General features: G+C 37.6%; 4 protein-coding genes across 6 annotated transcripts; 3 read left to right on the top strand and 1 right to left on the bottom strand.

The window, feature by feature from the left end:
- The first annotated feature begins 228 nt into the window (after positions 1-228).
- On the top strand, positions 229-4,326 carry LOC136777983 (uncharacterized). Of its 2 annotated transcripts, none has more exons than XM_066734569.1 (7): positions 229-413; positions 614-872; positions 1,180-1,365; positions 1,627-1,746; positions 3,660-3,905; positions 4,003-4,116; positions 4,192-4,326. In XM_066734569.1, exons 2-7 carry the CDS (start codon positions 785-787, stop codon positions 4,284-4,286), a joined length of 849 nt encoding a protein of 282 aa, XP_066590666.1. In that variant the 5' UTR covers positions 229-413; positions 614-784; the 3' UTR covers positions 4,287-4,326. The 2 variants fall into 2 exon arrangements, with proteins under 2 accessions (XP_066590666.1, XP_066590665.1); XM_066734568.1 differs by having other exon boundaries at positions 4,000-4,116.
- LOC136777982 (uncharacterized) lies at positions 4,320-8,825 on the top strand. 2 transcript variants are annotated; one of them, XR_010823341.1, is made up of 3 exons: positions 4,320-6,198; positions 6,267-8,272; positions 8,753-8,825. XR_010823341.1 is itself a non-coding variant. In XM_066734567.1 (2 exons), the coding sequence occupies exons 1-2, from the start codon at positions 4,320-4,322 to the stop codon at positions 6,473-6,475; spliced, it is 2,088 nt and encodes a 695-aa protein (XP_066590664.1). In that variant the 3' UTR covers positions 6,476-8,425. The 2 variants fall into 2 exon arrangements, 1 of the variants encoding a protein (XP_066590664.1); XM_066734567.1 differs by lacking the exon at positions 8,753-8,825 and having other exon boundaries at positions 6,267-8,425.
- Positions 8,826-8,917: 92 nt separating this feature from the next.
- On the bottom strand, positions 8,918-11,326 carry LOC136778084 (uncharacterized). The gene has a single exon (XM_066734694.1). The coding sequence runs from the start codon at positions 11,324-11,326 to the stop codon at positions 8,918-8,920; it is 2,409 nt and encodes an 802-aa protein (XP_066590791.1).
- A 13,884-nt stretch (positions 11,327-25,210) lies between these two features.
- On the top strand, positions 25,211-26,085 carry LOC136778083 (uncharacterized). The gene is made up of 2 exons (XM_066734693.1): positions 25,211-25,218; positions 25,341-26,085. The coding sequence occupies exons 1-2, from the start codon at positions 25,211-25,213 to the stop codon at positions 26,083-26,085; spliced, it is 753 nt and encodes a 250-aa protein (XP_066590790.1).
- Positions 26,086-26,967: the final 882 nt, after the last annotated feature.

Here is a 26,967-nt window from a genome sequence, read left to right as displayed (position 1 = left end):
TTCAACAGCCCATTGGCCCAATCAGTCTGATTATTGTAGTTAGATAGATTTACCTCCAATCTGATTACCCATCATAATTGCAAGCCACAGGCATACCACACAAATCATATACATATAGTACATAACCTATGAATCTAGGGAATTTTTCTTATTTTTCGTAAGTCTGTTGCATTATTGCAACGTTAGCTAGGAATATAAATTGACTGTTAAAATCCCGTTTAAATTTCGGCAACCTTAACTATATTAACATTCGATATTTTTGAAAGATGAATTAGAATGTGTCATATTCATTTAATTATGCTCCTATTTCTCATTTAAAATGGGAAATTTAATATCACTAGTAAAAAGAAATAAAGATATTAATTTATTAGTGAAGCAAATAAATTAATGTTTTTTTCTTATATAAATCCATGGTAAGCCTCATGTTTTTGTTACAATATTAAACTGTATGTAGAATTTAATAATCAGCTAATAGTGACAACCTTCCATACTGGTAGCTTGACAAGTAGAAATCTTACAGACAGTTATAGTCATCTTTTAGACTAAAATGTATTTGAAAGAAGACTATTAGTCAAATGTACCGTATGACTAAAATTAGTTTCATATTTTTTAGGAGATATACTGTTTCCGCAATGGATCCCTCTATTTAAATAAATCACTCACAACCTCTAGTTTTGACTGGATCATAAAATATGTTAAGCCATTAAGCAATATACTTGTTTTAGCTATTGCGTTGGGTATAATTTTTTAATACAGACAGAAAATATTAAAATATATATTAAAAATGAGTATTGTCTTAATAAGGTTTATTGTATTAATTCCTTCAAATACATTACGCATACTGACCTGTCAGGAAAATGAATCTGTAATAGGTACGTAGGCATATTACGTAAGAGTGAAGGTGGTAGGTTTGAACATGAGAACAATTAAGTAACCTTAATTGTGTTGCGAAAGTAATTGCACATTTAGCAATATAAATGTTTATTAGATGTAGGGCTATGTGTAGCATCCAGCATCTATGGATCATATTATATGATGATTCAACTTGCTAGCAAGATGATAGTTGTTAAAATGTACCCCATATTCAAATCTACACTCATCTTCCCTTCACATTTAATTAAATACATACACCAACTTATAAAATGTATGGTTAACTCTCAAGTTATTGTTCTTACATAGTACATTATCACATCCAGTGTAGTTCCTATGCTATTATAATAGTTGGAAATGCTTGCAAAAGAATTGATTATAGAGATATGAAAATGGAGCTATTATTAAATAGGAATTCTTATAATGGTCAACGTAATATCACTACGATAAAAAATGCTTCTCTTCAGCCTACTCAAATTTCTCATATAAATCAAGGTAAATTAATTATATAAAGTTAGATAATATATTTTTCAACTGCTTATACATATATTAATAAACAAAACAAGTCAACTGAAATATATAAATATTACGTAAATGTTTGATAAGTCAGATATAAAAAGTAATATAGTGCTTTATGTGCAGAGTATTTGGTATAGTTTTTACATACTTCATTTGCTTCAAATAGCTGTAATTTTGTAATAATAAAATTCACAGTGATAATTAAATATTTTAATATTTTTTTTTTATATGTTGAAGGAATGAGGGTATATATGTTATTATCTCTGCTGTTTCATACAATGTTACCAGATTGGATAAACATGATTTATTCAAAAAGCTGTCACCCGATACTGGCAAATCTAAATCTTCTCATTAAAAGTAATTATAATTTTATTTCCTGTCTAACATTATATTTCTAATTAGCTTATTAATATTATATCTTAATAATAAATATATATATAAAATAATATGCAGATTTAAATGTAGTAGTTAGTTAATTTAATTTGCAATTAAATATATTTCTGACTATGGTTTTATTTCTAAATAATAAAGGAAAGACATATTTAATTGTGGGTTAATTTAATGAAAGATTAGTATAATAAACCTACGATATTAACAAATACAAGAATTTCGAATAATGGCTTGGTGAGTATTAAAAGTATAGTTTGGGTTTATAATATTTATTAAATAACAGCTGCTATAAAATGTAGATTTTCTTTAAGACTGTAGTAGCTACAATAAGATTAAGATGAATAGAAGAAACAGCATAGACTGAAGAATTGGTCAGATAAATTACAGTGCATTCTTTTTATATAACTTTAACCTTTTTTATTAGTTTATTGCTTTAGATTGTTATTTTTATTAAGAAATTTATACTTTGTTTTTATTAAGAATAAAAAATATTAACTAAATTATATTTATCCTCTGGTTTGCATAGTGCAAGTTTAAAATTTTAATATTGAGATTATGCTTTAACACGTATATTCACTAGAATTTTGCAAGTCTATTAAAACCGAATACAGGAGAGATTAAAAAGTAGAAAAATTTAGTAAAGTTGTTCGGTAAACCGTGTATAATTAGAAGATTAATTTGACACTTCGTATTAGTTATCGAATTTTACTGGCGATACACGACAAGTAGGAAATGATTTATAAAGCTAATTAGGTCAACTCAATGGTAGTAATGATATAAATTATTTAATTAAAAATTTTTAAGACTATTAATAGCTTTTCAGCGAAAAAATAGATGAAGTGATGTAGCAGCCATAATTGTAAATTTAATTTTAGGCTTGGAGATAGGGTGTAAGCATTTTAATTCAAATTGCACACTTTCCAATTAATATATTACTTCGATCAGTAACTGTTTTGTTGCCACAGAAATTTTGCATCCCCATATGATTCAATTGCGATACTAGTAAATGATGCGAAGCCAGGGTAGGGAAACGGAATTCTTACGAAATCACTAATTGCTTTATCTGTCATCAATCTTAATAAAATCTGATTATACCAGTAGTTTCACTTTTTGGCAATATTAATAATTTTTTTTTCTTCAGAGAGTTTTGAACTAGGTTGAATTTATAATGATTAAAATAATTACCAAACCAATAAATGTTAAAGAGATAAGGAAAAGACCGCATTAACTGTCTAAAATTTAAGGATTTATTGATAACATAGGTAAGAGCAACAGTTGACTTTGAATGAGCGATATTTTTTTCGTTTATTCGTTACAACAATGCCCACCGGTGGGGATACGGTTCTACGAGTAACCAATCAACAATTGAAATATTTTTTTCATTGTGGCTACCCTTCTTACTGTAGTGCGGGAAACATTCATAGAGAGTTGAAGCCTGAAAATTAGTATTTTTAAATTAAATAACATAAACATAAAATTATCCTAAAAATGTATTCGTTAGTGGAATTTGCGAATAAATCCCAAAAAATATATAGTTCAAAAAATGTAAAACTTTTAAATGGGAATAAATGTATAGTTAAGTGTAGTGCTGGAAGATACGAGGCTATCATTATAAATCAAAATGGTGCAATTTTTAATTATAATATGCATTAATCCTGCAACTTTTCATCCCAGAGCTTTAAGTTGAAATCAATTTATTTCAGTAATCTGAAAAGATTAATCTTTGCGTAGACTTTATTGAAACTTTACTTTTTGTACCAAAAGAGACCATGTACAAAGAATTAATAATTCAATTTTAACAATAATATTCTGGGATGATTTAGGCAATTGTAACAAAATTATTGTCTTCAGTAATATAGTTTTAATTTTCTCTAATTTAGATTCGAAGGAAATTCTCAAACAGGCTTTTAACGGACTATGCAACACAAATCAAACTGATGGTAAAAATATTAAAGAAGCAGTATTTTATCCAGATGAAAATTATACAATATCTAACAGTGATATACAAAGCATTGATGATATGAATATAATAGGAAATGAAACATCAAACTTCCTTTTAGATAGCTTATTAAATGATACAGCAAGCAATGCGTTACTTTCTAGTTCAACTATAAATATGATACTTGGTAAACCTTTATTCTTATATATAAATCAATATTATCATTATTTTTATATTATTTTTGGATTGCATAATTGAATATTTTCTGTATTATCGTTTAGCAGGAGATTCGTCTAAAGATGTACCAAGCACTTATATAGAGTCAAATAATTTCCAAGAAAATGAAATACAAGATGCAGATGAGCATACAGGATTTCCATCAAAATCTGTTGACTCAGGTAATTAAATGATTCTTCTCATAGATTTAATTTTAAAAATTACAGACATCAATTTTACTTTCATTTCCTTTTCAGATAGATACAAAGCAACTGTTGAAAGCTGTTCTGAATACGAACCAGAATCAGAAAATAGTGATAGTAGCTTATCAACAGAAAGTCATACAGAATAATTGGAAGAAACATCAATTAAAGCTAATAGCACCATGTCTGAACGTCGTAAATCGGATAACCTTAATATGACGAATATATTAAATTCTGCAAGTGCAAGTTCTACTGATTTTTCTAATTTATTAGTAGAGAAATCTATAGGAAAATCAGGTGCCAATAAATTTTCTTTTTGCTATTATTGCCAAACAAAACAACAAAAAATAGCCCGTCATTTAGAGATTAAACATAAAAGTGAACCAGATGTTCAAAAATTTATTCTTCTGCCGAAAAATTGCCAAGAGCGAAAGGAAATCATTGCAACGATTCGCAAAAAAGGCAATTTTCTGTACAACACAGATGAAAATTTTAATCAAGGAACTTTAATAGTTGCTAGACGAGTAATGGCCAATAAGAATAAAACAGCAGAAAATTTTGTAGCTTGTGCAAATTGCAAAGGGTTTTATGCTGAAAATAGTATTCGAATTCATTTCGCTAAATGTGTGGGACGAAACAGCAAAAATAAAAGAGTAGTCAACGTTTTAGGTAGAGCAATAGTAGGTAAAATACATAATCGGGCTTCGAATACAGTTAGAACGCGACTGTTTCCTGTATTAAGGGAAGATGATATTACTCGTTTAGTAAGATATGATAGTTTGGTAATTTTATATGCAAATAAAATGTGTGAAAAATATAAAAATAGTGATCATCATTTTAATATGATACGAGCGCGAATTCGATTAATCGGTCGTTTTTTGAAAACTGTAATGTCATTCGAAAAGGATATTACCGATCTTGCATCAGTATTTGATCCAAAATATGTCGACAATGTCATTAACACTATTAACATTGAAGCAGGACTGAACGAAGCTAAAACTAGCTATAAAACTCCAAGTGTAGCTTTCGCTTTAGGCACGTTGTTAAAAAAGATTGGCGAACTATTAATAATTGAATCGATTAAGAATCATAATCAAGAGCACAAGAAATTGATCAAAGACTTTTTGAAAGTACTTTCATTAGACCTTAACATAAATATAAATAAAACAGTAATGGAAACACAAGTTCAACAAACACGTCGTAAAAAAGTGGAGCTTCCATCAACAGAAGATATTAGTAAATTGCGTTTATATTTATCAAAAAAGATAACGGATGACATGCATAAATTAAAAAACTCATTTGATTTATATACATGGGCTGATCTCGTAGAATCGACTTTAACTTCTGTACAATTATTGAATCGTCGAAGGGCAGGGGAAGTGGAGCGAATCATGGTAGAAGATTACATGAGCTACCAGAAAGTAAACGAAAAAATAGATAAAGTTGCTTATAATTCCCTGTCAAAAAAGCATCAAGAAGCTATTCAAAAATATGCAAGATTTACTATTCGCGGGAAATTAAACAGAACCGTTTCTGTTTTACTAAATAATATGCAACATAATTCAGTAGAAATGATTTTGAAATACCGTGAAAATGCTGGAGTTCACCCCAAAAATCCGTATCTTTTTGCTATACCAGAAAATAAAAATGGGTTCTATCGAGCTTGTCATTTATTAATGAAATTTTCTGTTGAATGCGGCGCTGAGCATCCTCATCGTTTGAGAGGAACTAATTTAAGAAAACATATTGCAACAAAATGCATCTCTCTTAATCTGTCGGAAAATGAAGTCTCTGACTTAGCCAATTTTATGGGACATGCAGAAAAAATCCATAAAAACATTTATCGTCAGCCTTTAATAGATAGGGAAATTGTTAAAATGTCGTATTTATTAGAAAAAGCTCAAGGGGAAGAGAGCAGTGATAAAGACACTGATGATAGCGAATTTTCTGATGTCGAAGATTCCAATTTTTCGTCTACAAATAAGTCACCGCATTTTTCTGGAAGTAGAATTACTGAAGTTACATCTCCCAAAATAAAAACATCTAAGAAGAGAAGATCTAGTAAGCATTATTAACAAGTAAAAAATATATACAAATAACAAGATCGTGCTTATTTAATATTTTTTCAGCTTCACCCTACGGCGCAGTAAAGCGTAGACGCTGGAGCATAAAGGAGAAAGATGCAGTTTTATCGACATTTAATGAAAATTTAAAAAATGGATCATTACCTTCTCTAAAACGAATTCAAGAGATAATCACAGCTAATCCATGTTTGCACCAGAGAACAGCAGCGCAAATAAAAACATGGCTTCATAACCAGTTAAAATGTAAAAAATAGCCGAAATGTTAAGAGTTTTATATTGAATCTATTGCGTTATATTTTCTGTATAATTTATTCTTAATCCAATTATTATTTATAAATTATTTTGTACGCGTTGTTAACTTCATCCAAATTGTTTAGTTTAAACTAACAGAATACTTTTATAAGAATCAATACTATATGTACTGGAAGTACCTGATACATGTGTGCAATGCTACTGTACAATCATATTTTAAACTTTTATTTTATTTTTATGCTTAATTGCATCTTTGAAAAAAAAAATTTTGTTATTTTAATATTTCGTGATAGTAGTTACAGTAACATTAAACGAAAGTAGAATAATCGTTGAAGTCATATTAATACACGGAGAGAAAAAAGTAGTACTTTTTACTATAAAATGAAGTGAAATACGTCCTCAACTATTAGAATAATAGTTAAATCACAATTCGCATAAACAGTTAAAATAACAAAGGAATTCTATTTGAAATCATCAAAAGTAGTAAACTGTAATATAAAAACAGTAGCTGTAACAAAAATTTCATCAGTAGTGTTAGGTACTAAGAAAGTGAAGTAGTGTGAACATTACATTTAATGTTTGGCGACACTATTCAAAAGGGGTATAATAAATTAATTGTTTATAGTGATGAATAAGTTATCTTGTAGTAAAGATTATAATTAATTTGTAGTTTTTGTAACTACATTGCCGATGTCATATGAATGATAAAAAAACTATTATAGTTTCTTATATTAAATTTTTTAGTAAAACTATTTAAAAATAGTAATTTTGATTAAAGTAGAAATTATAATCATTATTATCTACATATATTTAATACGACCTTTAGAAATACAGTTTCATGTACTGCAAAATTTCTTTAACTATTAACTACTTTATTTATGCTCATGATACAATAACCAATATTAAACAATACTACACAATTATAAGTAGTAATTACTATATAAAAATTATTAGGAGCTGTGTTGTTTTTCACATAAATATTACTATATATTAAATGTTCATGGTACATGATAATACTTTTTACCTACACTATACATATTTATTTACAAAGGACCAAGAAAAAGAAGGAATTGTAACAACTGAAAACAATTTAAGTCAGCTTTCAATTTGTATTTAAAAGAAAAATAAATTTGTAGTAACAACAACTATCAAAATATAATTAAAATTACCTATACCTCTTTAATTGAATAAATAAATAAAATTGAAGTAGAATTTACAAGTGATATCCATGGTTCTTACAGCCTTACTTAATTATTCAACTGTTTCCATCAAGTATAGTATATTTTTAAGAGAATCTTATACAACCTAGAATAACAGGAATGATTATACATTTTTATTTTATAACACACACTATTGAATACATTTTTTACTGAATATGTTCAAAGTTACTCCTTTAATCATATTAACTATCTTTATTTAGTATGACAAGCTTATCACAATCCTGTAATATAATTTTATTATGGAGTTAACAACTATATAGTACTAGTTTCAAACAACTTGAAATTTTGAAGAAATACAATAATTAATTGGACTTATAGATTACTTACGATTTGAAGGTGTGCTGGTTTGATATATATATATATATATATATATATATAATACTATATCCTTTCGTGGGTTCCTTCATCACAAACTACCTATATGGGAGCTATACTTACGTAAGCATGTGCAGGAACGTTTAATATATACTAATCGGAAGTTACCGGAGCATTTGTGAGAAACTGTTAAGCGCTCCTAAAAATTTTGGCCACCTAGCTTCAAGATTAACAACTTCAAGTGAAACTTGTTGGAAGCAATATGTAGGAATAGTTAATTCTACGTAACTTATCTATTAAATTATACTAGATTTTCACATGTCTTAGCATGCACATATTAATGAAATTCTTAATTTATTTAAATAATATTTTATAGAACGCTAAGAAAATATGTATGTTTCTAATAATTTTAAATAGTATAAGTATGACATAACCCTAGTTGACAGTGTTTTATTATTATAAAGCATTATTTTTATTTGAAAACAATATGATATTCATTTTTTGAGTTTAGCTTAATATATGGAAGCTTCTTAATTTGTTAATTTATTCATTATTATTATATATATAATTTATTTGCTTTCAATTTTAAATATAGTCATTATTATTTTTAAATTCAGTGTAAAACAGAGTTATTAAACACAATATTTACTTTACTAAACATATTATCCTATTATGAGTAGCTTCATTATTTTGCAAGATTTGAATGAACACTCAATTAATTAACTTTAAAATATTTTATTTCAGACGCAAATTACAAAATTAATAATGAAAACAAGTACAAGAAAAAACGACAGTTATAGTAGTAATATTACAATGGAATGAACAGTTTCCAAATTTGCAATATGAACGTATTTATCAAATGTCGAAAATGAAAGGAACAAGGTAAAATTAAACCAATATAGCAAGAAATTAACGTATATGATTATCATATGCTATGTATAATTGCCCGTTTGACATAGTAATACAGTTTCTCGGCTCAAAAAATAATAATGAATCATACTTTACTAAGATATGTTCCTGTGTTCTTTTAACTGCATAACTTTGTAAATGATTATCTTTTTTAACGCATTTTAAAATTTGAAAAATAAAAATAAAATTAAACTTTTCACTATTCCTTAAATTTTCTTTAAAAATTTTTCTTATGGAACCATACGTAGGCACATCATCAGAAGAAATTTTAATAATTAAATCATGTTTGTATTTAATATTTTCAATAATAACATATTGAATTTCATCAAAATTACTTATATCTATATGCTCAAGCTCTGTAATTGAACATTCAGTACAAGTATCAGATTTTTCATATATGATAGGTTTTTCTTTGCTTTCTAAATTAAACAGCAGTTTGCACATATACAATTGATGTTTAGTAGCAATAGTTAAAGGAAGGTTTTGTCGATTACAAGATGTATGTGAAGCTACTTTTAACAAACTGTGTTTTGCTTCAAATCGCATTGACCAAATATGAACCAGTGGTCCGACAGTTTTCATAATATGTGCGTAATGCAGCATATTATGATGTTTTGGTTTTAATGTTTCCTTAAACAGTTTTACATATAATATATGATGCTGTGTAATAAGTTTATCAATTAGTGTTATATCACTTTCAGAAATGGTAGATTGTAACGCAATACAAACAATTTGTCTAAGTAATATATATAATTTCCAAAAGTGTGAATTCTGTGGGATAAGATCCCCAAACAACAAAGATACATTTAAAATGAAGCATTTCATTTCTGCAGCAGACATTTTAATATGACAAGCTTTCAAATTAATTTCTGTCAAAAGTGGTGGTTTATTTTTCTCGTTCCCATAATCAAAATGCTTTATTCTAAAATTAGCAGTATTTAACGTAAACAATTTTTGTATGAAAATAATGTGATGTAAAATTAAGCCAATGTCATATGAACAAACTCCCTCAAATAAATCATGCATTATATCTGCACAATAATTTTCCGTAACGTGAAAATTATTAACATCATTAAACACACATCTTTCCTTAATTCCTGTTTGACTAATATCATTTTTTCTAATATCGATTTCATATTTAATTTTGTTGCGTAATAAGGAACTATTTACTTTACAAGATTTAGTTGAATTCACTTTTGTTTCCGTACAAAATCTGCAAAAATAATTAGAATTAAAACTTTTTGTAAATCCAAGAATAGAATTTAATCCTAAATTGTCACCTACAATTAAAGTGAGTTGAAATAGAATGTGTAATGTGTTCCCGTTGGTTTCAATTAATACACCATTCGTAGCTAAACTATTTAACTCTTCGATAATACGTCTATATACGATTTTAGATGAATATTGTTTTATATCATCAGAATGAGCTATTTGGAGAAGAAATATATTCTGTAATTGTGATCGGAAAACTGGTGGTAAGAAGGGAAGAGATATATAAATTCCTGACATTTTATATACACCAGCATGTGAGCCTAAAGCGTTGCCACATTCAAAATCATCTTCGTACAAGAACAAAGGTAAAACAAATTTAGTATGTTTTGATGATTTCAATTTCCAAAATTGGGTTTGCATAATGTTTGATATTTTTTCCTCATGTTGTAAATTTTCTATATAACTAATTGTTTGTTCAAGGATAGTAGGTTTTTCCAAAAAAAGTTTCAAAGTTTTTGTTAATGAAATAAAAGATCCTGTACTTTTTATGTGATTAATAGATTTATAACTATTTTCTTGTCTAAAACCAAAAGTTATACATTCAGGATCGATTAACAAATTCATTTCCCGTAATTTCTTCAAAACTTTATATTCACTATTTAATTGCGAAAAGCTCGATTGCAAATCAATAAACTTCTGTAACATATCATGAGCTTGGGAGTTGTTCGTAAACTGACTAATTAATGAGTGCAAAGAATTAAAGATGTCAGAATTCACAGTTGCCTCAAATAATTTAAATATTTTAGTAGCATGTTTTCGACTTAATTTTACATCACCGTATAATTTTACAGCTATCTTTAACGCAAAATTAGAATCTAATAATTTCTCATTTGCATTAATGTTATATGAAGAAGGTTGAATGATATTATCTGTAAGAAATTGTTGTATGTTGTTATTGGTAACATTTTCTAATTGTATTTGATTACTGCTCTCAATTTGTAATTCGTTTTCCTCAAATAAAGTGGAATGCATTTTTTTGTTATGCTGTTGTAAACTTTTCCATGTATTGAATGTTCTACTGCATGAGCTATAAGCACAAGAATAATTAAAAACCTCGGTTTTGTGAATATATTTTGAATGATATTTCAATAAGTTTCCTCGTATCAGTTTTGAACATTGCACACAACGAGCTTCCATTATTAATTTTAATTGTAATTAAAATGTTTATATAATTAAAACATAATTGAATTCATTCAAAATTCACAGTTTAAACCAGCATAACAGAGATAATGTCAATTTTATCAATATTTCAGAAAGATTGGCGTCTTATATTAATGTTGAAATAAAAATGATAAAATAACATTACATTTTCTGTTTCTATTCATAATAATGGCATAAGTTAATTTCGTTAAAAATCATTATTTCCAATAGCGCTCAAAACAATACAAATATTTAACACATAATTTTAGAAAGAACAGCGTTTTATGGTAATGAAGTGTTAAAGAATTTCTGAGCGTTAACACTTTAGTCTATAATATTACGTAAATTATCTCTAACCCATTTAATACTTTGGTAGTTGTGGTTACTAGACTTATCCTTATGATTATAAATATCTTCTTCGATGTATGTCCAAATTTGTTTACATACTAAGGGATACTCTGCGTTCAAGGCGAAGAAGCTTCCGAAACAAAATGCCACTGCACTTGTCACCTCTTCAAATTTATAGCGATTATCGTTAATTATTACATATGCAACTTCGACTTTATTCGTACCAAGAACTGCAACAATAAATGGTTGAAGAGTATATTTATGTTCCTTTGCTAACTCTCTTTGCTTAGATATAACTTCTTCCAAATCCAAGATAACCTGTAAAGTAAATTTTAAAATTAAGAAATGAAAAGTACATATTGATGTGATTTATTATACTGGCCAATCAACGCACGTTAATCCAAATAATAAATGCTCTTGATTGTTCATCAGCCGATGGTTTCCATAATCTTTTTTTTTCTTTGCCACTTTTTATTATAGTTGGTTTAAATAAATAAGGAAATATACGCCAAGCCAAGTGTAATATTTCCAATTCCTTCCACTTCTCTAGCAATTTTTGTGCTAGACTTTTTCTCTCAGCTATCTTTAGTATTTTGGGAGCTAAAATAGGCCATTTTTTCTGCAAGCAATCTATTTCCCCTATTCCTAAACACTGCAAGTCTAACTGTATTAATCGTTTTCCCAAAGGTGTCTGTAACTGTGGATATTTTTTATAGTATTCATCTATAGTATCGCTGCTTTTCCGACGATGTTGAAAGGTTTTTTGCCACAAACTTATAATTTTGTCAATGTCATCTAGAGAAGTATTAGCTAACTCAGCTAAATATTTTTCATCAATGCTTTCATGTTGTGGATCTAAATTTTCTTCTTCAACATCTATTGATTCACATATATTACTTTTCAATGGTTTCAGTCGCTTACATTGATTTGTATAATAGAAGTACAATTTTCCTGAAGCGGGTTTTCCATTGCTAGATGGTTTATACCATTTAGTTATGTCTTCTTTTGGCCAAATCTTAATTATTTCATTTGACCAGTCAATAAAATCATGTTTCGATATCCTGTAATATGAATATATACTTTTAATATTAAGATTTTTTAAAAATAACAGTTGAGATATATATTTCAATGTAAAAGATAAATGTTATAGATTTGTTAATTAATACATTTAGTATGAAAAACATATTTACTTCAGTTTATTGTTTACAAAAAACAAATGATCTATTATAATTTGCGTGAGGTCTTTTGAATACTGCAAAATAGAATTTTCCTGTTCTAATATAAGTTTACCCTTAACGGATAGTTGTAATAAATCTTTTAATTTCTGAAATGTTCAATATATTATATTAGATGCGAAAAGTTGAAATTGTGAAAGCTGTAAACCAGAACTTTTAAATGGATATCAATAAGCTACCTTTCCTGATCCACCATATTCATTACTCTTTCTTTGGGATAAATCCTAAAGATATAGGAAATTACAATAGAAATATTAGATTCATATGAATATCTGAATTAAAAATTTGTACAGGTAATACATTACAGGTGGCAATACTAACTATTTCACTTTTTAGTTTTTCTCTTTCTAAAAGAAATTTGTATAAATGGCCCAATGGCTTTATTAATTTTCCCACAGCGTTATCAGGCATTTTTAAAAAAATCTCTTCAGTTATTCTCTCATCTACAATTATAATAAATCAGTTTTTAACAATATGATCACTGACACTTTCCATTATATGATTAAATGTATTGACGCTTAGTATAAATTTGCTCAATAAGAAAATACTGAAACAAATGTTATCAAACAATTATAAAATAAACTGATATTAGCCTCATTACAGATACAAACAAAATTATAAATCACTTTATTTTATAATTCATGTATATAAAAGAATGCTAGTTTAATTATTTTTATTATAATTAAGTTTCCTGTTACCTTCGAAGACTGCCAAATATTCAGAAAGGCCCCACTCACATAATTTCTGTTTGACAATATTATTTAAAATTTCAGCATTGCCAGATACATATTTTTGTGAGGAACTAGAATTTGGTGATGTATCAGATGTTAGGCAGGTTTTGTCTGATGTGGTTTCAATATTTGAAAATTTTTTTTCTTTTGAAGTGACTCCTTTATTAGCCATACTATGATATTATATATATATATATTTATATATATTTAAACTTCAAATGTATTAGAAAGAACGGCGTCTTAAAAATATATATAATATATATAATCTTTTAACTATAATCCCAGATCGTTTTTATTTTTTCAATACTTTTGGCTGTATGAAATCAACTACAAATTAGAAGTAAAGAAAATTATATAATGGAAGGAAATAGGAAATCGTATACAAAAATTAGGGGTTTATGTTAAACAATGAGAATCAGATTACTTACCAAAAAGAACATCCGACGATTTACAATGGCGAATTCGAAGCTACTATTTAGCAAAAATCCTTCCTCAATATTTATATTCAATACCTTCACTAGTTAACTCCAAGCTTAGAACACTATCAGAGTATCTTTATATTTCTCACTATTTCCACATCGAAAACATTTCGTTGTAATTACTAAGTTCAATCGCGTATATTAGGTCCATCACTCACTCCACAGTCCACTGTCTCCGTAGAACAGATTATAAGTAGTAGTGGAGGGGGGAGAAAAGAGCGTCGCCTGTTCGCTTACCGGTAGCAACAGCTACCGAAAATTACCGAACAGGAGTGACGTGTTACGAAGGCAGTCGATTCGCGTGTTTACGAATGTTTTTTCTCTATAAAAAAAGTAATGAATAACACTAAGAACTATATGAAAGCATATACTCAAATAACACTTGTTTCGTGAAGTTACAAAATAAGTGTTATTTGTCATTTAAGAAAATGTAACGTTTTTAATGTCGAAGATCAAGCCAAAGCTGATTTGAATAATTCTCCTCTCATTACATTCTCATAATTTTTATATACTGTATATTTTTTAATAATATAAATTACCTCGATCCCGTTTAATGTAATTATTATATTACATTTAAATTAACCAACAAATGTAACATTTATTTGAAGAAGTTATTGCATCAATATACTATTTACTTGCCTTATATATACAGTATATGGAAATATAAAAAAATAGTGTGCTATACTAAGATCACTTAGTAGCTATTACTATATATTTAGATTCAACAGTTAAATTGTATCTTTCTCATACACACCCATAAATGATATAATAAAATAAACTATATTTTTAAATAATGTTAACTATTTTGTTTTTAGATGAATCAATTTATCATAACTACGGTACGAATAACTAATAATTGTAATTCTATTTATTTCAAAAAGTAGTTATTTCAATATTGAACTTTGTGTTCATATGTATAGTATATTTAATTATTATAAAATATTGAACTAAACAACGTTTTCTTAATACTTCTTACTATTTATAGAATAAATTATTAAACTCCATATTTTTTCCTAATGGAATGCTTGAAACAATTATATTTTTCTAATAACGTTAACTTCTTTTTGGTTAGTTTTCTTTAATTAACATGCTGCGTTGTATTTAAGAAAAAAGTGTATTAAATTTAAATTCAATAAAATAGTTGAGGCTATTTATGTCTACAAAAAATAGTTTGACTAATTATTAAACCGCAGTTTCTTTTAATAGAAAAAATGTAGTTTCATTGAACACTATAATATAGTTTTTTTCACTATTTTTATTTAAAGAAATTAACATTTACTTCTAAATATTAGTGAATGGTTTATTTAACCTCTTTATATATATTAATATTTTTCATTATTTAAGAAATTAAAGAAACTACTTCTTATGTAGTATTCACAAGTACATTTTCATAGTTTTTCTAAATCATATTTAATGGTATAGAAAAAATAGTATAATTAAAAGTCTCGATATAGTTATGTTTACTATAATATAGTAACACCAACCTAAAATATTCATAGTTGAGTACAAATAGTTAAAAGTACTAGTAATTTTTCTCTCCGTGTACAAAAATTCAATATGGGTTAAGTAATGCGTGGTTTATTATTCTATATTTTATATTAATAATGCATAAAAGTAATAATTTGCAATCGAACTGCATTAATCAGTTAATAGAAAATTTACAATATTACTCACTCAACATGAATTATTTTGTCACACATAATACTTATGTAAAATATATAGATTGCATTACTTTATTAAGTGCTGATTTTCAAAATTCATAACTGTGTTATAAGGCTTAAACTTTTAGCAGAAACTTCCTTATGTTCTACACATTGTGTATTTTTTAGTGTCTCTTATATAGAAGATTGAAATATAAAACCAAAACAATATGGAATGTGTATAAAGTATTAAGTGTACCACATATAACAAGGTTTAGGAAAATTTGCAACTTTCGACTGCTTATTATAGTCACTAATAGGGATTTCCAATTAGTGACTATAGTAAATAGCTAATGAGTGCAAATATTTCCGAACCCTGGCGTATACCAACGTACAGCTTTCTTCTCCGTCTCTTCCTCGCTTTCGTTTCCTCTCTCTCTCTCTCTCTCTCTCTCGATCTACGACCAATCGTACATCTCTGACCCCGCTACGCGCTTTCTGTCATCTTTTACTTCTGGTGCACCTTCTGTGATACACCCCATATACAGGGTGTAACAGCAATGATGCTTTTAATTTTAACCATATATATTTAAGGATAAGCGAAGGCGAAAAGTTATGTACCATTACTTCCATAATAGCATGATTGTTGAAATATTTAATATTTAAATTGATAAATCAAGGTTTTAATTCAACGAAAAAATTACTGTACTGTCGCTTTCGTTGACACTTCCCTCTCGATAAATAAAAGAAACTCATTCTTCTAATATTGCTAATCGGTGTAATTACACATGTGTGCGCGTAATTATGGCATTACGGCACGGTGGAGAATACAAGCTTCTTTTGTGCATTGAAGGAGAAGTGTTAACGAAAGTGACAGTAAATTAAGTTTTCCGTTTTATCAAAACCCTGATTTATCGGTTTAAATTTAAAATATCTCAGCAATGATGCCTTTATGGAAGTAATGGTACATGATTTTTCGCCTTAGCTTATTCACAAGAATATGTAGTTAAAATTAAAGGATCATTGATGTTACACCCTGTATAGTAAATAGTAATGATTACCCTGAAGAACCATCTGTTCAAGAGTTCTTCTCAGTCAGTAATATCTAATATACATTAAAGTTATAAACTGCTGGCTACTAAATACACATAAAAATTACAATGTTTCAATTCAATTTTGATACATTACTTTTAAATTTTTAATTGTTAGAAGCCTATTTTGAAAATTTCCAATAATACAAAATTTGGCAAATAAAGTCTGTTCTTTTTCGCTGTACTGTTGCCCTAGTGCAATAGGTTAGAGTAAGTGAGTCTTATTTCAACTAATTTCATCAGTTCGATAGTACAGCGAAAAAAAAACAAATGTATAATATACTGCTTACTACTAGCTGAATTGTCAATTGAAAATTTTTTTATTAATTAAAGGAATTATGGTAATATCGTAATTAAAGATAATTTATTATCGAATGCTGAATGATTAAACGAATGGTTTTAATATCAATTAATATTATTATTCTTATCAAAAAAATATCATTTAACATATTTTAAAAATAACACGTACAACTATATTGCATATCAATTAGGTATTTGGTATTTGTCCTTATATATTCATACACTTTAAAATAATAATAAGCAATACATTTATTTTCTTTCTTGGAATTATACAATTAACAAATAAAATAATTATCCTGGAATTAATCACATTTTTTGTACGAAATTCCGGAACCGTCCTGGAAATATGCTTTGCACATATAAAAGTTCCAATCAGTCCTGGTAGTTAACAAAAGTCCCGAAAATATACGAAGCAAAGGAAAAAGTGTCCTGGAACTCAACATTATATATATACGACATTCCGGGACAGTCTTGGAAGTATGAGTTTCATATATATATATATATATATATATTGTAACGTGGTAGAATACACGTTACAGAAATGCATAGGTCTTTTAGTTTCTCCTGTCCCCCTTAGCGCCTCCTGCGATCCCCCCGGTATGAATGTGTATGTGTGTGTGTAGCCTGATGAACCTTCCGTGGAGCGACGATGTAGTTTTCCGATGTAGGAATATTGTAAGTGTCGACCACGGAAGGAGAGTAGATGTTTGTAGGAAATGGTATGATTGGGAATTGGGCGAATGTTTGTAGGATTAGGTGTAAATAGTATGATAGAAATTAAGAATATTTTATTTCAGGCTAAAACTAGTACTCATAAGTCTCCTCTGCTCCAACATGAGCTTGAAAACTGTTGTTCTCCTATCCTCTACGCTCCCATGCCCAAACGCCTATGATTCCCTCTCACTCTAACCTTCCCGCTGAGCGCGACTGTTTACGCGACGCTCCTACCGTCCCCTCACCGCAAGTCCCTGCTGAGCGCCCCACCCATTCCTTTCCTCTACCGCGCCGCGCCGCTAGCGCGCCGAGCTGCGATCTCCCGTGCCCGCGCTATCCCCGCGCCACGGCTACCGCTTCCCCGACCGCCCGACTCCCCGACCACTACTCGCCGACCCCGCACCGCAGAGCCCCGCCCGGACCTCACCAAGCTACGAAGCAGACGACACGGATAGCCGAGACGCTACGAAACCCAGGGAACAGTGCGAATGCGGATCCCAGTCAATTTGATAGGTGATAATTGACTGATAGATCGAGAGCATGCGCTGTTGCCCTGAAGAATAATGAAATCCTAGGAATTAGGAAAAGGACCCGGGGCCCAGGACGAACGAAGAAACCAAGGACCGGGCCACTTCTGTTCTACAGTTAGAACTGTTCGCCGTGCCGAACTTTCTCTCATATATTGTGTAAGAGAAACAGAAGGGTCGTCGCCGTACTTTGAAAGGAGCTTCGTCTTTTAAATACGGGCCCCTTCTTCGGAGTATTAAGTGGTCCCGACGTGGGATTTGTGGAGTTTGGAGATCGTGGTCGGAGTGGTCGCTGCCGTGTTTTCCCTCAAGCTTTCCCTGTCCCCGTGTTCCCTCAAGTTCTTTCCTCGTCTACCCCTGCTCACCCCTTTTCCCCTTTCTTAGTCCGCCCCCGAATAATTCCCTCCCAGCATTCCCCGAGTGAGAACCCGAAAAAACAGTGTATACGCGTATAATAAGTGTGCGTGAGCATCGCGGGAGGCCCCCTCCTTGAGATTTCGTGGAATAAAGTGGTTTCCACAGACAATATTTTAGTGTTTCTGATTATTTGTGACACCCAGGTTACAAATTGGCGCCCAACGTGGGGCCCCGCCGCGAGTGGAGTGCTCAATTGCCCGCGAGTGTACGGGTTTTTTCGGTTTCTCGCTCTTTAACGGTTTTCCTTTCCCTCTCCCCTCCCCCCAGGGCGACCGTTGCTTCGACCTCGAGTTCCCGCGCTCCGTCGTGTCGAGGGTGACCGGACGAGTGCTATATTTTTGGATTTGTTTGTTTTGAGAAGTGACTTAGTGAATGTGAAAATTTTGAATTTTGAAACTGTCGCCCGTTCTGCTGCCCTGCCCTGCCCTGCCGTACCGACCCGCCGCTGCCGCCGTCTCTCGCCGCCGCCGCTCACCGCCACCACCGCCAGACCCGACGCCCCCCCCCCCCCCCGGATTTGGACAGCTGGGATTACCTGGTCGGCGAAATAAGGTAGGTGATGAGCTTCAGTATTCCCCCTCCTTCCGATTCCCTCTTAAATAATTATCGCGACATGGTCCGTGTCCTCCCTTTACAGGTCGTACTTTTAATTTTACGTTCGTACGGGCTCGAGCTAACCGGTTCCCCCCCTGTTCTTCGCGATCGACTTTTCAGGTTTCGTCGGCGGTATTTTTTCGGTGACATGTCCATCCCCTGGGAGATGGACATGGACGTAAGGGCCGCGGGGAATCAAACCGAGTCCTTCGGCAGTGAAATTAGCGGGGATTCTTATTATTGGGATTCGATGCTCGCGCCGGACCGCCTTAGTTTACCCCCTTCGACTTTGACGTTTTCAGCTGATTATGATCTACCCCCGAGTGACCAGATACTGGACCCTGCTGCTACCCCTGTTACCCCTGCTAACCCTGCTACCCCCGCTACCCCCGAACCGAACCAACCCCCACCCCCCCCCCCCCCCCCCCCGCTTCTACTGTACCCCCCGAGTCGACCCAACCCCGCGAACCCCAATTAATAGATTTGTCCTTAGAAGAAATTCCGCCCACCCCTCACCGCTCTACCCGCCAACCCCGTCGGCCCGTGGTTAGTTTCTCCTCTCCGGTCGCGACGACCATTGCCGAAAATTCTTCGTGTTTTCAGGATTCGGCATGGACTGCGCCGCCACATTGGTCGAACCCCTTCCACCCCCTTTCGTTTACAGGTACTTCCGCGCCCAGATATGAAAATGTACCCTTAGCCCCCGCCTATGACCACCCTCCGCCCCTACCGCCCAAGCCGCCCCGTTTACAGGTTTCTCGCAACCAGGATCGTGTGCCAGCCCCCCGCAGACTGCCCACAACCCTGTCAACGCATCCACCCTCTACATCCTACCGCTCTACCCCTCAACCCCCCCCCCCCCCTCCTTCCACCCCCCTCCCCCGCAATCCTCAGTTTCTTTGGAATTCAGCCTCGATTTTACATAGTACTTATACTATGGCCCCGTCCCGTCCGACCACCCCTCACCCCCCTCACCACTCTAGATTGCACGGACCGAAACAGCATGAAGCGGCGCCGCCAATGGCACGCCAAGCTTCATACCCAGTAGGTTTCAACGCAGAGTCTAGAGCCTCTCGTCTCCCCCCACCTCCTTCTACCCCTGCCCGACCCAACCTACCCCTATCAAACACTACCCTTCGTAACCTGGACCCTTTCCAATCTGAAGTCTCCCTATTTTCCGAAACCCTCACCCCGGAGATGCGCGCGTGGGACAGTCTGACCAAGTATATGCCCATTTTTACGGGACAGTTCGACGAGGATTCACGGGAATTCTTAGCCGAACTGAACGAATTGATTAGAGGAAGAAGATTGACGGAAGATGCCGTCCTTCGTGCCCTCCCCGCTGCCCTTGCCGGTACCGCCCTGAGCTGGTACCGACTCGAAAGCCCCTCATGGACTCGATACCGCGATTTTCTCGACGCGTTTTCCAGGACCTTTCCCATTTCTCACCCCGCCCACGCTATTCGACGAGAATCAGAAGCCAGGACGCAAGGCCCCCAGGAACGACCCCTTGAATTCGTGATAAAGATAAGGAAGATCTTGGAGAGAATGGACCCCCCGATGGATTTGGAACACCAATTAGACATGACCTACCACAACCTGCTGCCCGTTTACCGCCAGAAGATCGCCCGGGAAGGACTAAGGAGTTTTCAAGACCTGCTGATCGAGTGTCATCGAGTGGATACACGACGACTAGCTGACCGCTCCAAACATCCTGCCCCTCCCCACCCGTCCGTCTCCCTTTTCCCTTCCGATGCATATAACTATGTCACCAACCCCCGCAATCCCGCTGCTCCAGTCCAAGCCGAACTAACCATAGTTCAAGGACACGAACCCAAAATCACTTTTCCTCCCAGCCCTCCCCCTACCCGTCACCTCTCCCTGCCGATTGCCCCTACTGCTAAACCCTCCAAAACCAAACCTGAAAGAACCGTAAAGTCCCTGAGTAAAATAACCCCTCCCCCGCTCCCGACCGCCCCGCTAGACCCAAATCTACCCCTCCCTGGAAGTCCCGCCACCGGAGACCCGGACATGGAGAAAGCCCGCCCCCCTCAAGACACATGTTGGAACTGCCGCCAGCCTGGACATCGGTTCCTGATGTGCCCACACCCTCGTGGGAAATTTTGCTATAGCTGTGGACAGATGGGCACATACACGAAGATCTGCCCCAACTGCAAAACGCGCAAGCTTCAGGGAAACGAACAGAAGGGAAATCGCTAGGACTCGGCGATTTAACCATCCCCCCCAAGAGTCCCCGAAACGCTGTCGATTCCCTCCCCGAACTCTCCCCCGCGACCCCTTAGAACAGGACCCCCGATATTTTTTAACGCTCCGGATTGGCCAACACACTTTCCCGGCTCTCTTGGACAGTGGAGCGGCCCGTTCTTACTTCGGACGTCGACTAGGCAAAATTTTGAAGAACCATCTACGACCAATCACCGCCTACATCCAAGTGGCTAACGGAGCCGTGGAACCGGCCCAGGGAGAAGCCCGAGTCCGCTTCCAACTGGACGACCAGGACGAGATTCTAGTAATTCGAGTGTGCAAGGCCTTGGGATATGACTGCATCCTGGGAGTGGATTACCTAGAAGCTTTGCAAATCACCATGGACTTCGCCGAGCTGACTTGGAGAACCCCAAATTCCTCTCCCCGACCCCTCCGTCCCTCTGGTCCCACCGAACCCCTAGTGAACTTCACCCTTGCCAGCCTAGCCCTGATAGACCCTACCCCGTCTGAAAAAGAGACCTTGCAATCCCTGTGCCGAACCTTCGTGCCCACTCCCGGCCAAGCCCTCCCCCCTACTCCCCTTACATCCCACCGAATTGACGTCCAAGGCCATCCTCCCATCAAACAACGTCCCCGTCGCCTCTCCCCCGCTATGTTCAAAGTCGCTCACTCGGAAATCCAGGACATGCTGGCCGCTGGAATAATAGAACCGTCCAGTAGCGCATGGAGTAGCTGTCCTGTGATTATTAAGAAGAACAATGGAAAATTCCGCTTCTGCATCGATTACCGAGACGTAAACCGAGTGACGAAAAAGGACGCTTATCCCCTGCCCAATATAGATGCCATTTTAGATGGACTACGCACTGCCCGGTATATCACCAAATTCGACCTGAGCCAGGCCTACTTTCAAGTCCCCGTTGACCCCGATTCCCGCGAAATTACCGCTTTTACCGTCCCCGGAGCTGGCCTATTCCTATTCACCCGCATGCCCTTCGGTCTCATCAACGCCCCCGCCACTTTTCAACGCCTGATGGACCGATTAATATGCCCGGAATGGTCTACCCACGTTTTTGCGTATTTAGACGACATCATCGTCGTAAATGAGAATTTTGAAGATCACGCAAAATACGTGGAAGCCGTGTTGAAGGCATTGAAGGCCGCGAATCTCACAGTAAACCCAGAGAAGAGCGAATTGTGCTGCCAACAGGTATGCTACCTGGGATATATAATCGACAAAGACGGCTTGAGAGTGGACCCGGAAAAGACTGCCCCGATTCTTAAGTACCCTGCCCCGAGAACTGTCAAAGAATTGCAACGCTTCCTAGGAATGGTGGGCTGGTACGCCCGATTTATCGACAAATTCTCCGAATTCAAGGTTCCCCTGACCCAATTATTGAAGAAGGATGCCCCTTGGCAGTGGGAGAATGACCAACAGACTGCCTTTGAATCCCTGAAGTCCGCCCTGTCCTCCACCCCCGTTCTCCTTCGCCCCGACTTTTCCCAACCCTTCATCCTCCAGACCGATGCCAGCAACTCTGCGATCGGTGCGGTCCTAACCCAAGTAAGCCAGGGAGCGGAGCTTCCGGTGGTGTTCGCGAGCCGAGTGCTAACCCCCGCAGAAAGGAACTATTCGACCACGGAAAAAGAGTGTTTGGCGGTCTTGTGGGCCGTAAAAAAGTTCCGTCCATACATCGAGGGTACGGCTTTCCGCGTAATAACTGATCACAGTAGTCTGCGGTGGTTGCAGAGGCTGCGCGATCCCACCGGAAGGCTCGCCCGCTGGGCGCTGGCCTTGCAATCCTTTGACATGACCATTGAACATCGCAAAGGCTCAGCTAACGTCGTCCCCGATGCCCTGTCCCGTATGTACCCCTCCCTGACCACTGCCCTTGCCACCATCGGATCCTCCCAAAACAATTGGTACCTCACCCGATTAAAAAACGTCCGCGAAGCCCCTTGGAAATACCCCGACTGGCGAGTCCATGAAGATAAACTATATTATCATCGGCCTAACCCCCTAATCGAACCCGCCTTAGAAGACACGAATGCGTGGAAATTAGTTTTGCCCCCCGAAAGCCGCCCCAGAGCCCTCAGCGATGCACACGATCCTCCCCAGTCAGGCCACTTAGGAATAGAGAAGACCTATGCCCGCCTTGCCCAAAGTTTTTACTGGCCCGGAATATACCACTCAGTCGTGAAGTATATTCGGACCTGCCGCCCTTGCCAAACCCACAAACATTCCACCCAAGGCCCTCCGGGATTGATGCGTGAACGAGTAGTGGAGGAACCATGGACGTTGGTAGCTGCCGATATAATGGGGCCCCTTCCGCAGAGTAAGAATCAAAATAAATATCTGTTGGTCTTTCAGGACAATTTCACAAAGTACGTCGAATTGAAAGCTCTGCGGAAGGCGGACGGGAAATCCATTGCCTCGGACCTCTCCTCTCTTATCGTTCATCGCTGGAGTTGTCCGACGTTTTTCCTTACAGATAACGGCACGGAATTCGTGAACAAGGACATCAAGGCCCTAACGGAAGCGTACGGAATAACCCAGATCACCACCCCCCCCCCCCTACCATGCCCAATCCAACCCCGTCGAGCGCGTTAACCGTACCCTTAAAACCATGCTCGCGATGTACGTCGACGGAGATCACAGGGAATGGGACAAAAAATTAGAAGCCCTCCAGTTCGCGTTAAACACGTCCACCCAGAGCTCCACCCAATTCTCCCCCGCTTTCCTCAATTTCGGCCGCCACCCCCTCCCGATTAAGACCCTAATGAAAGAGCCCTCCCCGACCACGTACGAGTCCCGAGACACGGTAACCTGGGCCGACAGAGTGCGTAATTTAGGACACTTGCGGGACTTGGTCAAGAAAAACCTCGGTGAGGCCACTCTACGCCAAGCTGCCCGATACAACGAAGGACGACGGGACGTCACATTCCAGGTGGGCGACCAAGTCTTGCGGAAGTACTATGTACTCTCGTCCGGCACCCAGGGTTTCACCTCCAAACTCGCCCCTAAATTTATCGGTCCCTATACCGTGGAGACAGTCCTATCCCCCGCCGTGAACCAACTTAAGGGTGAAGATGGTACTCTAGTACCGCGAGTCCATGTCAAGGATTTGAAACCCTACCACGCAGCTTCCCTCGACTCACCCACCCCGACCGAATCGCCCACCCCGACCGAATCGCCCACCCCCGTCTCTCCCCCAGTACCAACCACAGGACCGAAGAATCAGCGCAGGAAAAGAACGAGACCGGCAGGACTGCGCTCCAGTAGGGAGCCCTCGCCGGTGCCCGAGCCGCCTCAACGTCCTCCCCCCATACCGCCCCGAAGTCCCCCGCCTATACCGCCCCGATCTTCTCCCCCGCTACCTCCTATTCCTCCCCGATCACCGATTCATTTACGACCCCGAGTCCCTTCCCAGCCACCCCTAAGAAACCCCCGACTCCGACTCGCCCAGGCTGGTCCGAAACGTCGATGATCATCCAACTTGGCAGCAGAAAATTTTCTCTTCTAGTATTGTCCCTCGTACCACTAGAACTACCGTAACTGCCCCCGCCGCCCGGCGAACCCCGATGAACCCGTACTGAACGCACCCCTGATCGCCCTGCCACGATGCCCCCAGCCACGAACGACCTGCCCCGTCTATCACCCCCCCCCCCCCCGGAGAAAACTAATACTAACTTGTATTTTGCCCCGTTTCAGGATGTTACCGCACCAACGAGTTGGACCCAGGAGGATGCTGGGCCGGGAGGGTCGCGCTCCGCCCGGGAGCCCACCCAAGTCCCCGACCGCATCGCCCCCGACCCCCTTTAGCCCCTACGCCCCCTTCGAGCCCACCCCCGATATCTTCAGCCCCCCCGCGGACTCCGGTGTCGAGGCCGGCGGTCTCCAGCCCCTCCCGCCGATCACGGAGGAGCTTCGCCGGAAGCTCCACCAGTCGATGCGGGAGGCGGCTAAGCCGCGGAGTTACCAGCGCCCCACCGCGGAGGAATGGAGGGAGGCCCGGACCGCAGTCCGGGAGATTGAAAAATCCCTGGGGGCGCTGGCCCCTCCGCGCCGTCCCCGACATCTGGAATTGGTGGCCGTCGACCTCATCGCTCCTGCCGCCCCGATTGCCCCCGTCGCCTCCCTGGATCCCCCTCCCCCTACACCCTCCACCAGCTTCCACCGTCCCTCCCGTCGTGCCCTGTTCCCCGAATTGCCCCCGTCACCCCGTCATATCCCATCCTCCCTTCCCCGTCATGCTGGTCCCCCGTCTTCCCGTCCGCCCATTCCCCCGTTCCGTCCCTCGACCCCCTCTTCTCCTCCCAGCCCCCCGGTTCTCTCCTCCGCCCGCCCGCTGCCTCCATGTCTCCCCGTCCCCTATTCCTTCCTTCCACCGCCCCCGTCCGTCCTCCCATGCCCCTCCGAACCTCCCCTCGCCGCCTTGTCCCTGCCCCTTCCCTGATCCCTCCCCTCATGTCCCTCAACATCCCCGTTCCTTCCCAACTGTCCCAGCCAAGCCCTCCCCGTGGTCCCATGACTCCCCTCCTGTCCCTTCAAGCCGTCCCATCCTCCTCCACCACCTATCCTTCCCTCCGATCCTCTCCCGTCCATTCCCTTCCCGCTCCCGCTCCCCGTCCCTCCCCGTCCTATAGCAGCGTGGTGGCTGGACGCACCCCCTCCCGCCGGCCGCATCAGCCGGGGTGTTGGGCTTGCGGGGGAAGCGGGCATACCTTCCAAGAGTGCCCGCTCCCCAACCGCATCCTCTTCTGCCACCGGTGTGGCTGGGAGGGGGTGTCCACCCACACCTGCCCTAATTGTTGTCCCCGCTAGCCCCCACCTTAAGTGTTGTCTGTCCTATATGTGTCTGTCCCCCTGCACTCCCCGTTATTCCCCGCTGCCCCTAGTTTCCCCGATCGCCCCGTAACGTCCTCGCCCTCCCTGCCACGTCTACCCCGTCTGCCCCAAACCCAGGCCCTCCCCGACGACCCCGCCAATAGGCCCTGATTACGCCACCGTCGTTAGAACAATGATCTTTAGTAAATTTCAGATGAGGATGAGGACAATAAGGCGCTTATAGCGGGATGTATCGTGTATGATCGGCCTCGAAGGTCGCCCGGGAAAAGAAGCATCGAGCCGCGGCTTAGTAATCTCCTCCGGGGGCTAGAATTCTCGTACCGTCCGTCTCAATAAATTCCGGAAATTAGCGCATGTCCCATCCATATATAGATTCTAGTTCGCGAATGTCTACCCCCCTTTCCCCGATTCGAGCTGTTGCGGCTTTGGACAAGCCAATTAATTAATAGGAGTGATATCCCGGTTGGGGCAACGCCCCCCGGTTCCATGC

The sequence above is a fragment of the Prorops nasuta genome, unplaced genomic scaffold, assembly GCF_024137725.1.
Source record: "Prorops nasuta isolate Cenicafe-Biocafe unplaced genomic scaffold, Cenicafe_Pnas_1.2 PNAS00013, whole genome shotgun sequence".
In the NCBI taxonomy this organism is placed as follows: Eukaryota; Metazoa; Arthropoda; class Insecta; order Hymenoptera; family Bethylidae; genus Prorops; species Prorops nasuta.
Note: the sequence above shows the minus strand (reverse complement) of the source record. Positions and strands in the feature narration are given on the sequence as shown.

What these genes read in the sequence shown, in the direction of transcription:
- LOC136777983 (XM_066734568.1), top strand. Translation starts at nt 785, where the DNA reads ATGAGTATTGTCTTAATAAGGTTTATTGTATTAATTCCTTCAAATACA. An exon ending in AATTTCTCATATAAATCAAG is followed by an intron (nt 1,366 to 1,626) that starts GTAAATTAATTA and finishes TATATGTTGAAG; the next exon opens with GAATGAGGGTATATATGTTA. An exon ending in ATCAAAATCTGTTGACTCAG is followed by an intron (nt 4,117 to 4,191) that starts GTAATTAAATGA and finishes TTTCCTTTTCAG; the next exon opens with ATAGATACAAAGCAACTGTT.
- LOC136777982 (XM_066734567.1), top strand. Translation starts at nt 4,320, where the DNA reads ATGTCTGAACGTCGTAAATCGGATAACCTTAATATGACGAATATATTA. An exon ending in ATCTAAGAAGAGAAGATCTA is followed by an intron (nt 6,199 to 6,266) that starts GTAAGCATTATT and finishes ATATTTTTTCAG; the next exon opens with CTTCACCCTACGGCGCAGTA.
- LOC136778084 (XM_066734694.1), bottom strand. Translation starts at nt 11,326, where the DNA reads ATGGAAGCTCGTTGTGTGCAATGTTCAAAACTGATACGAGGAAACTTA.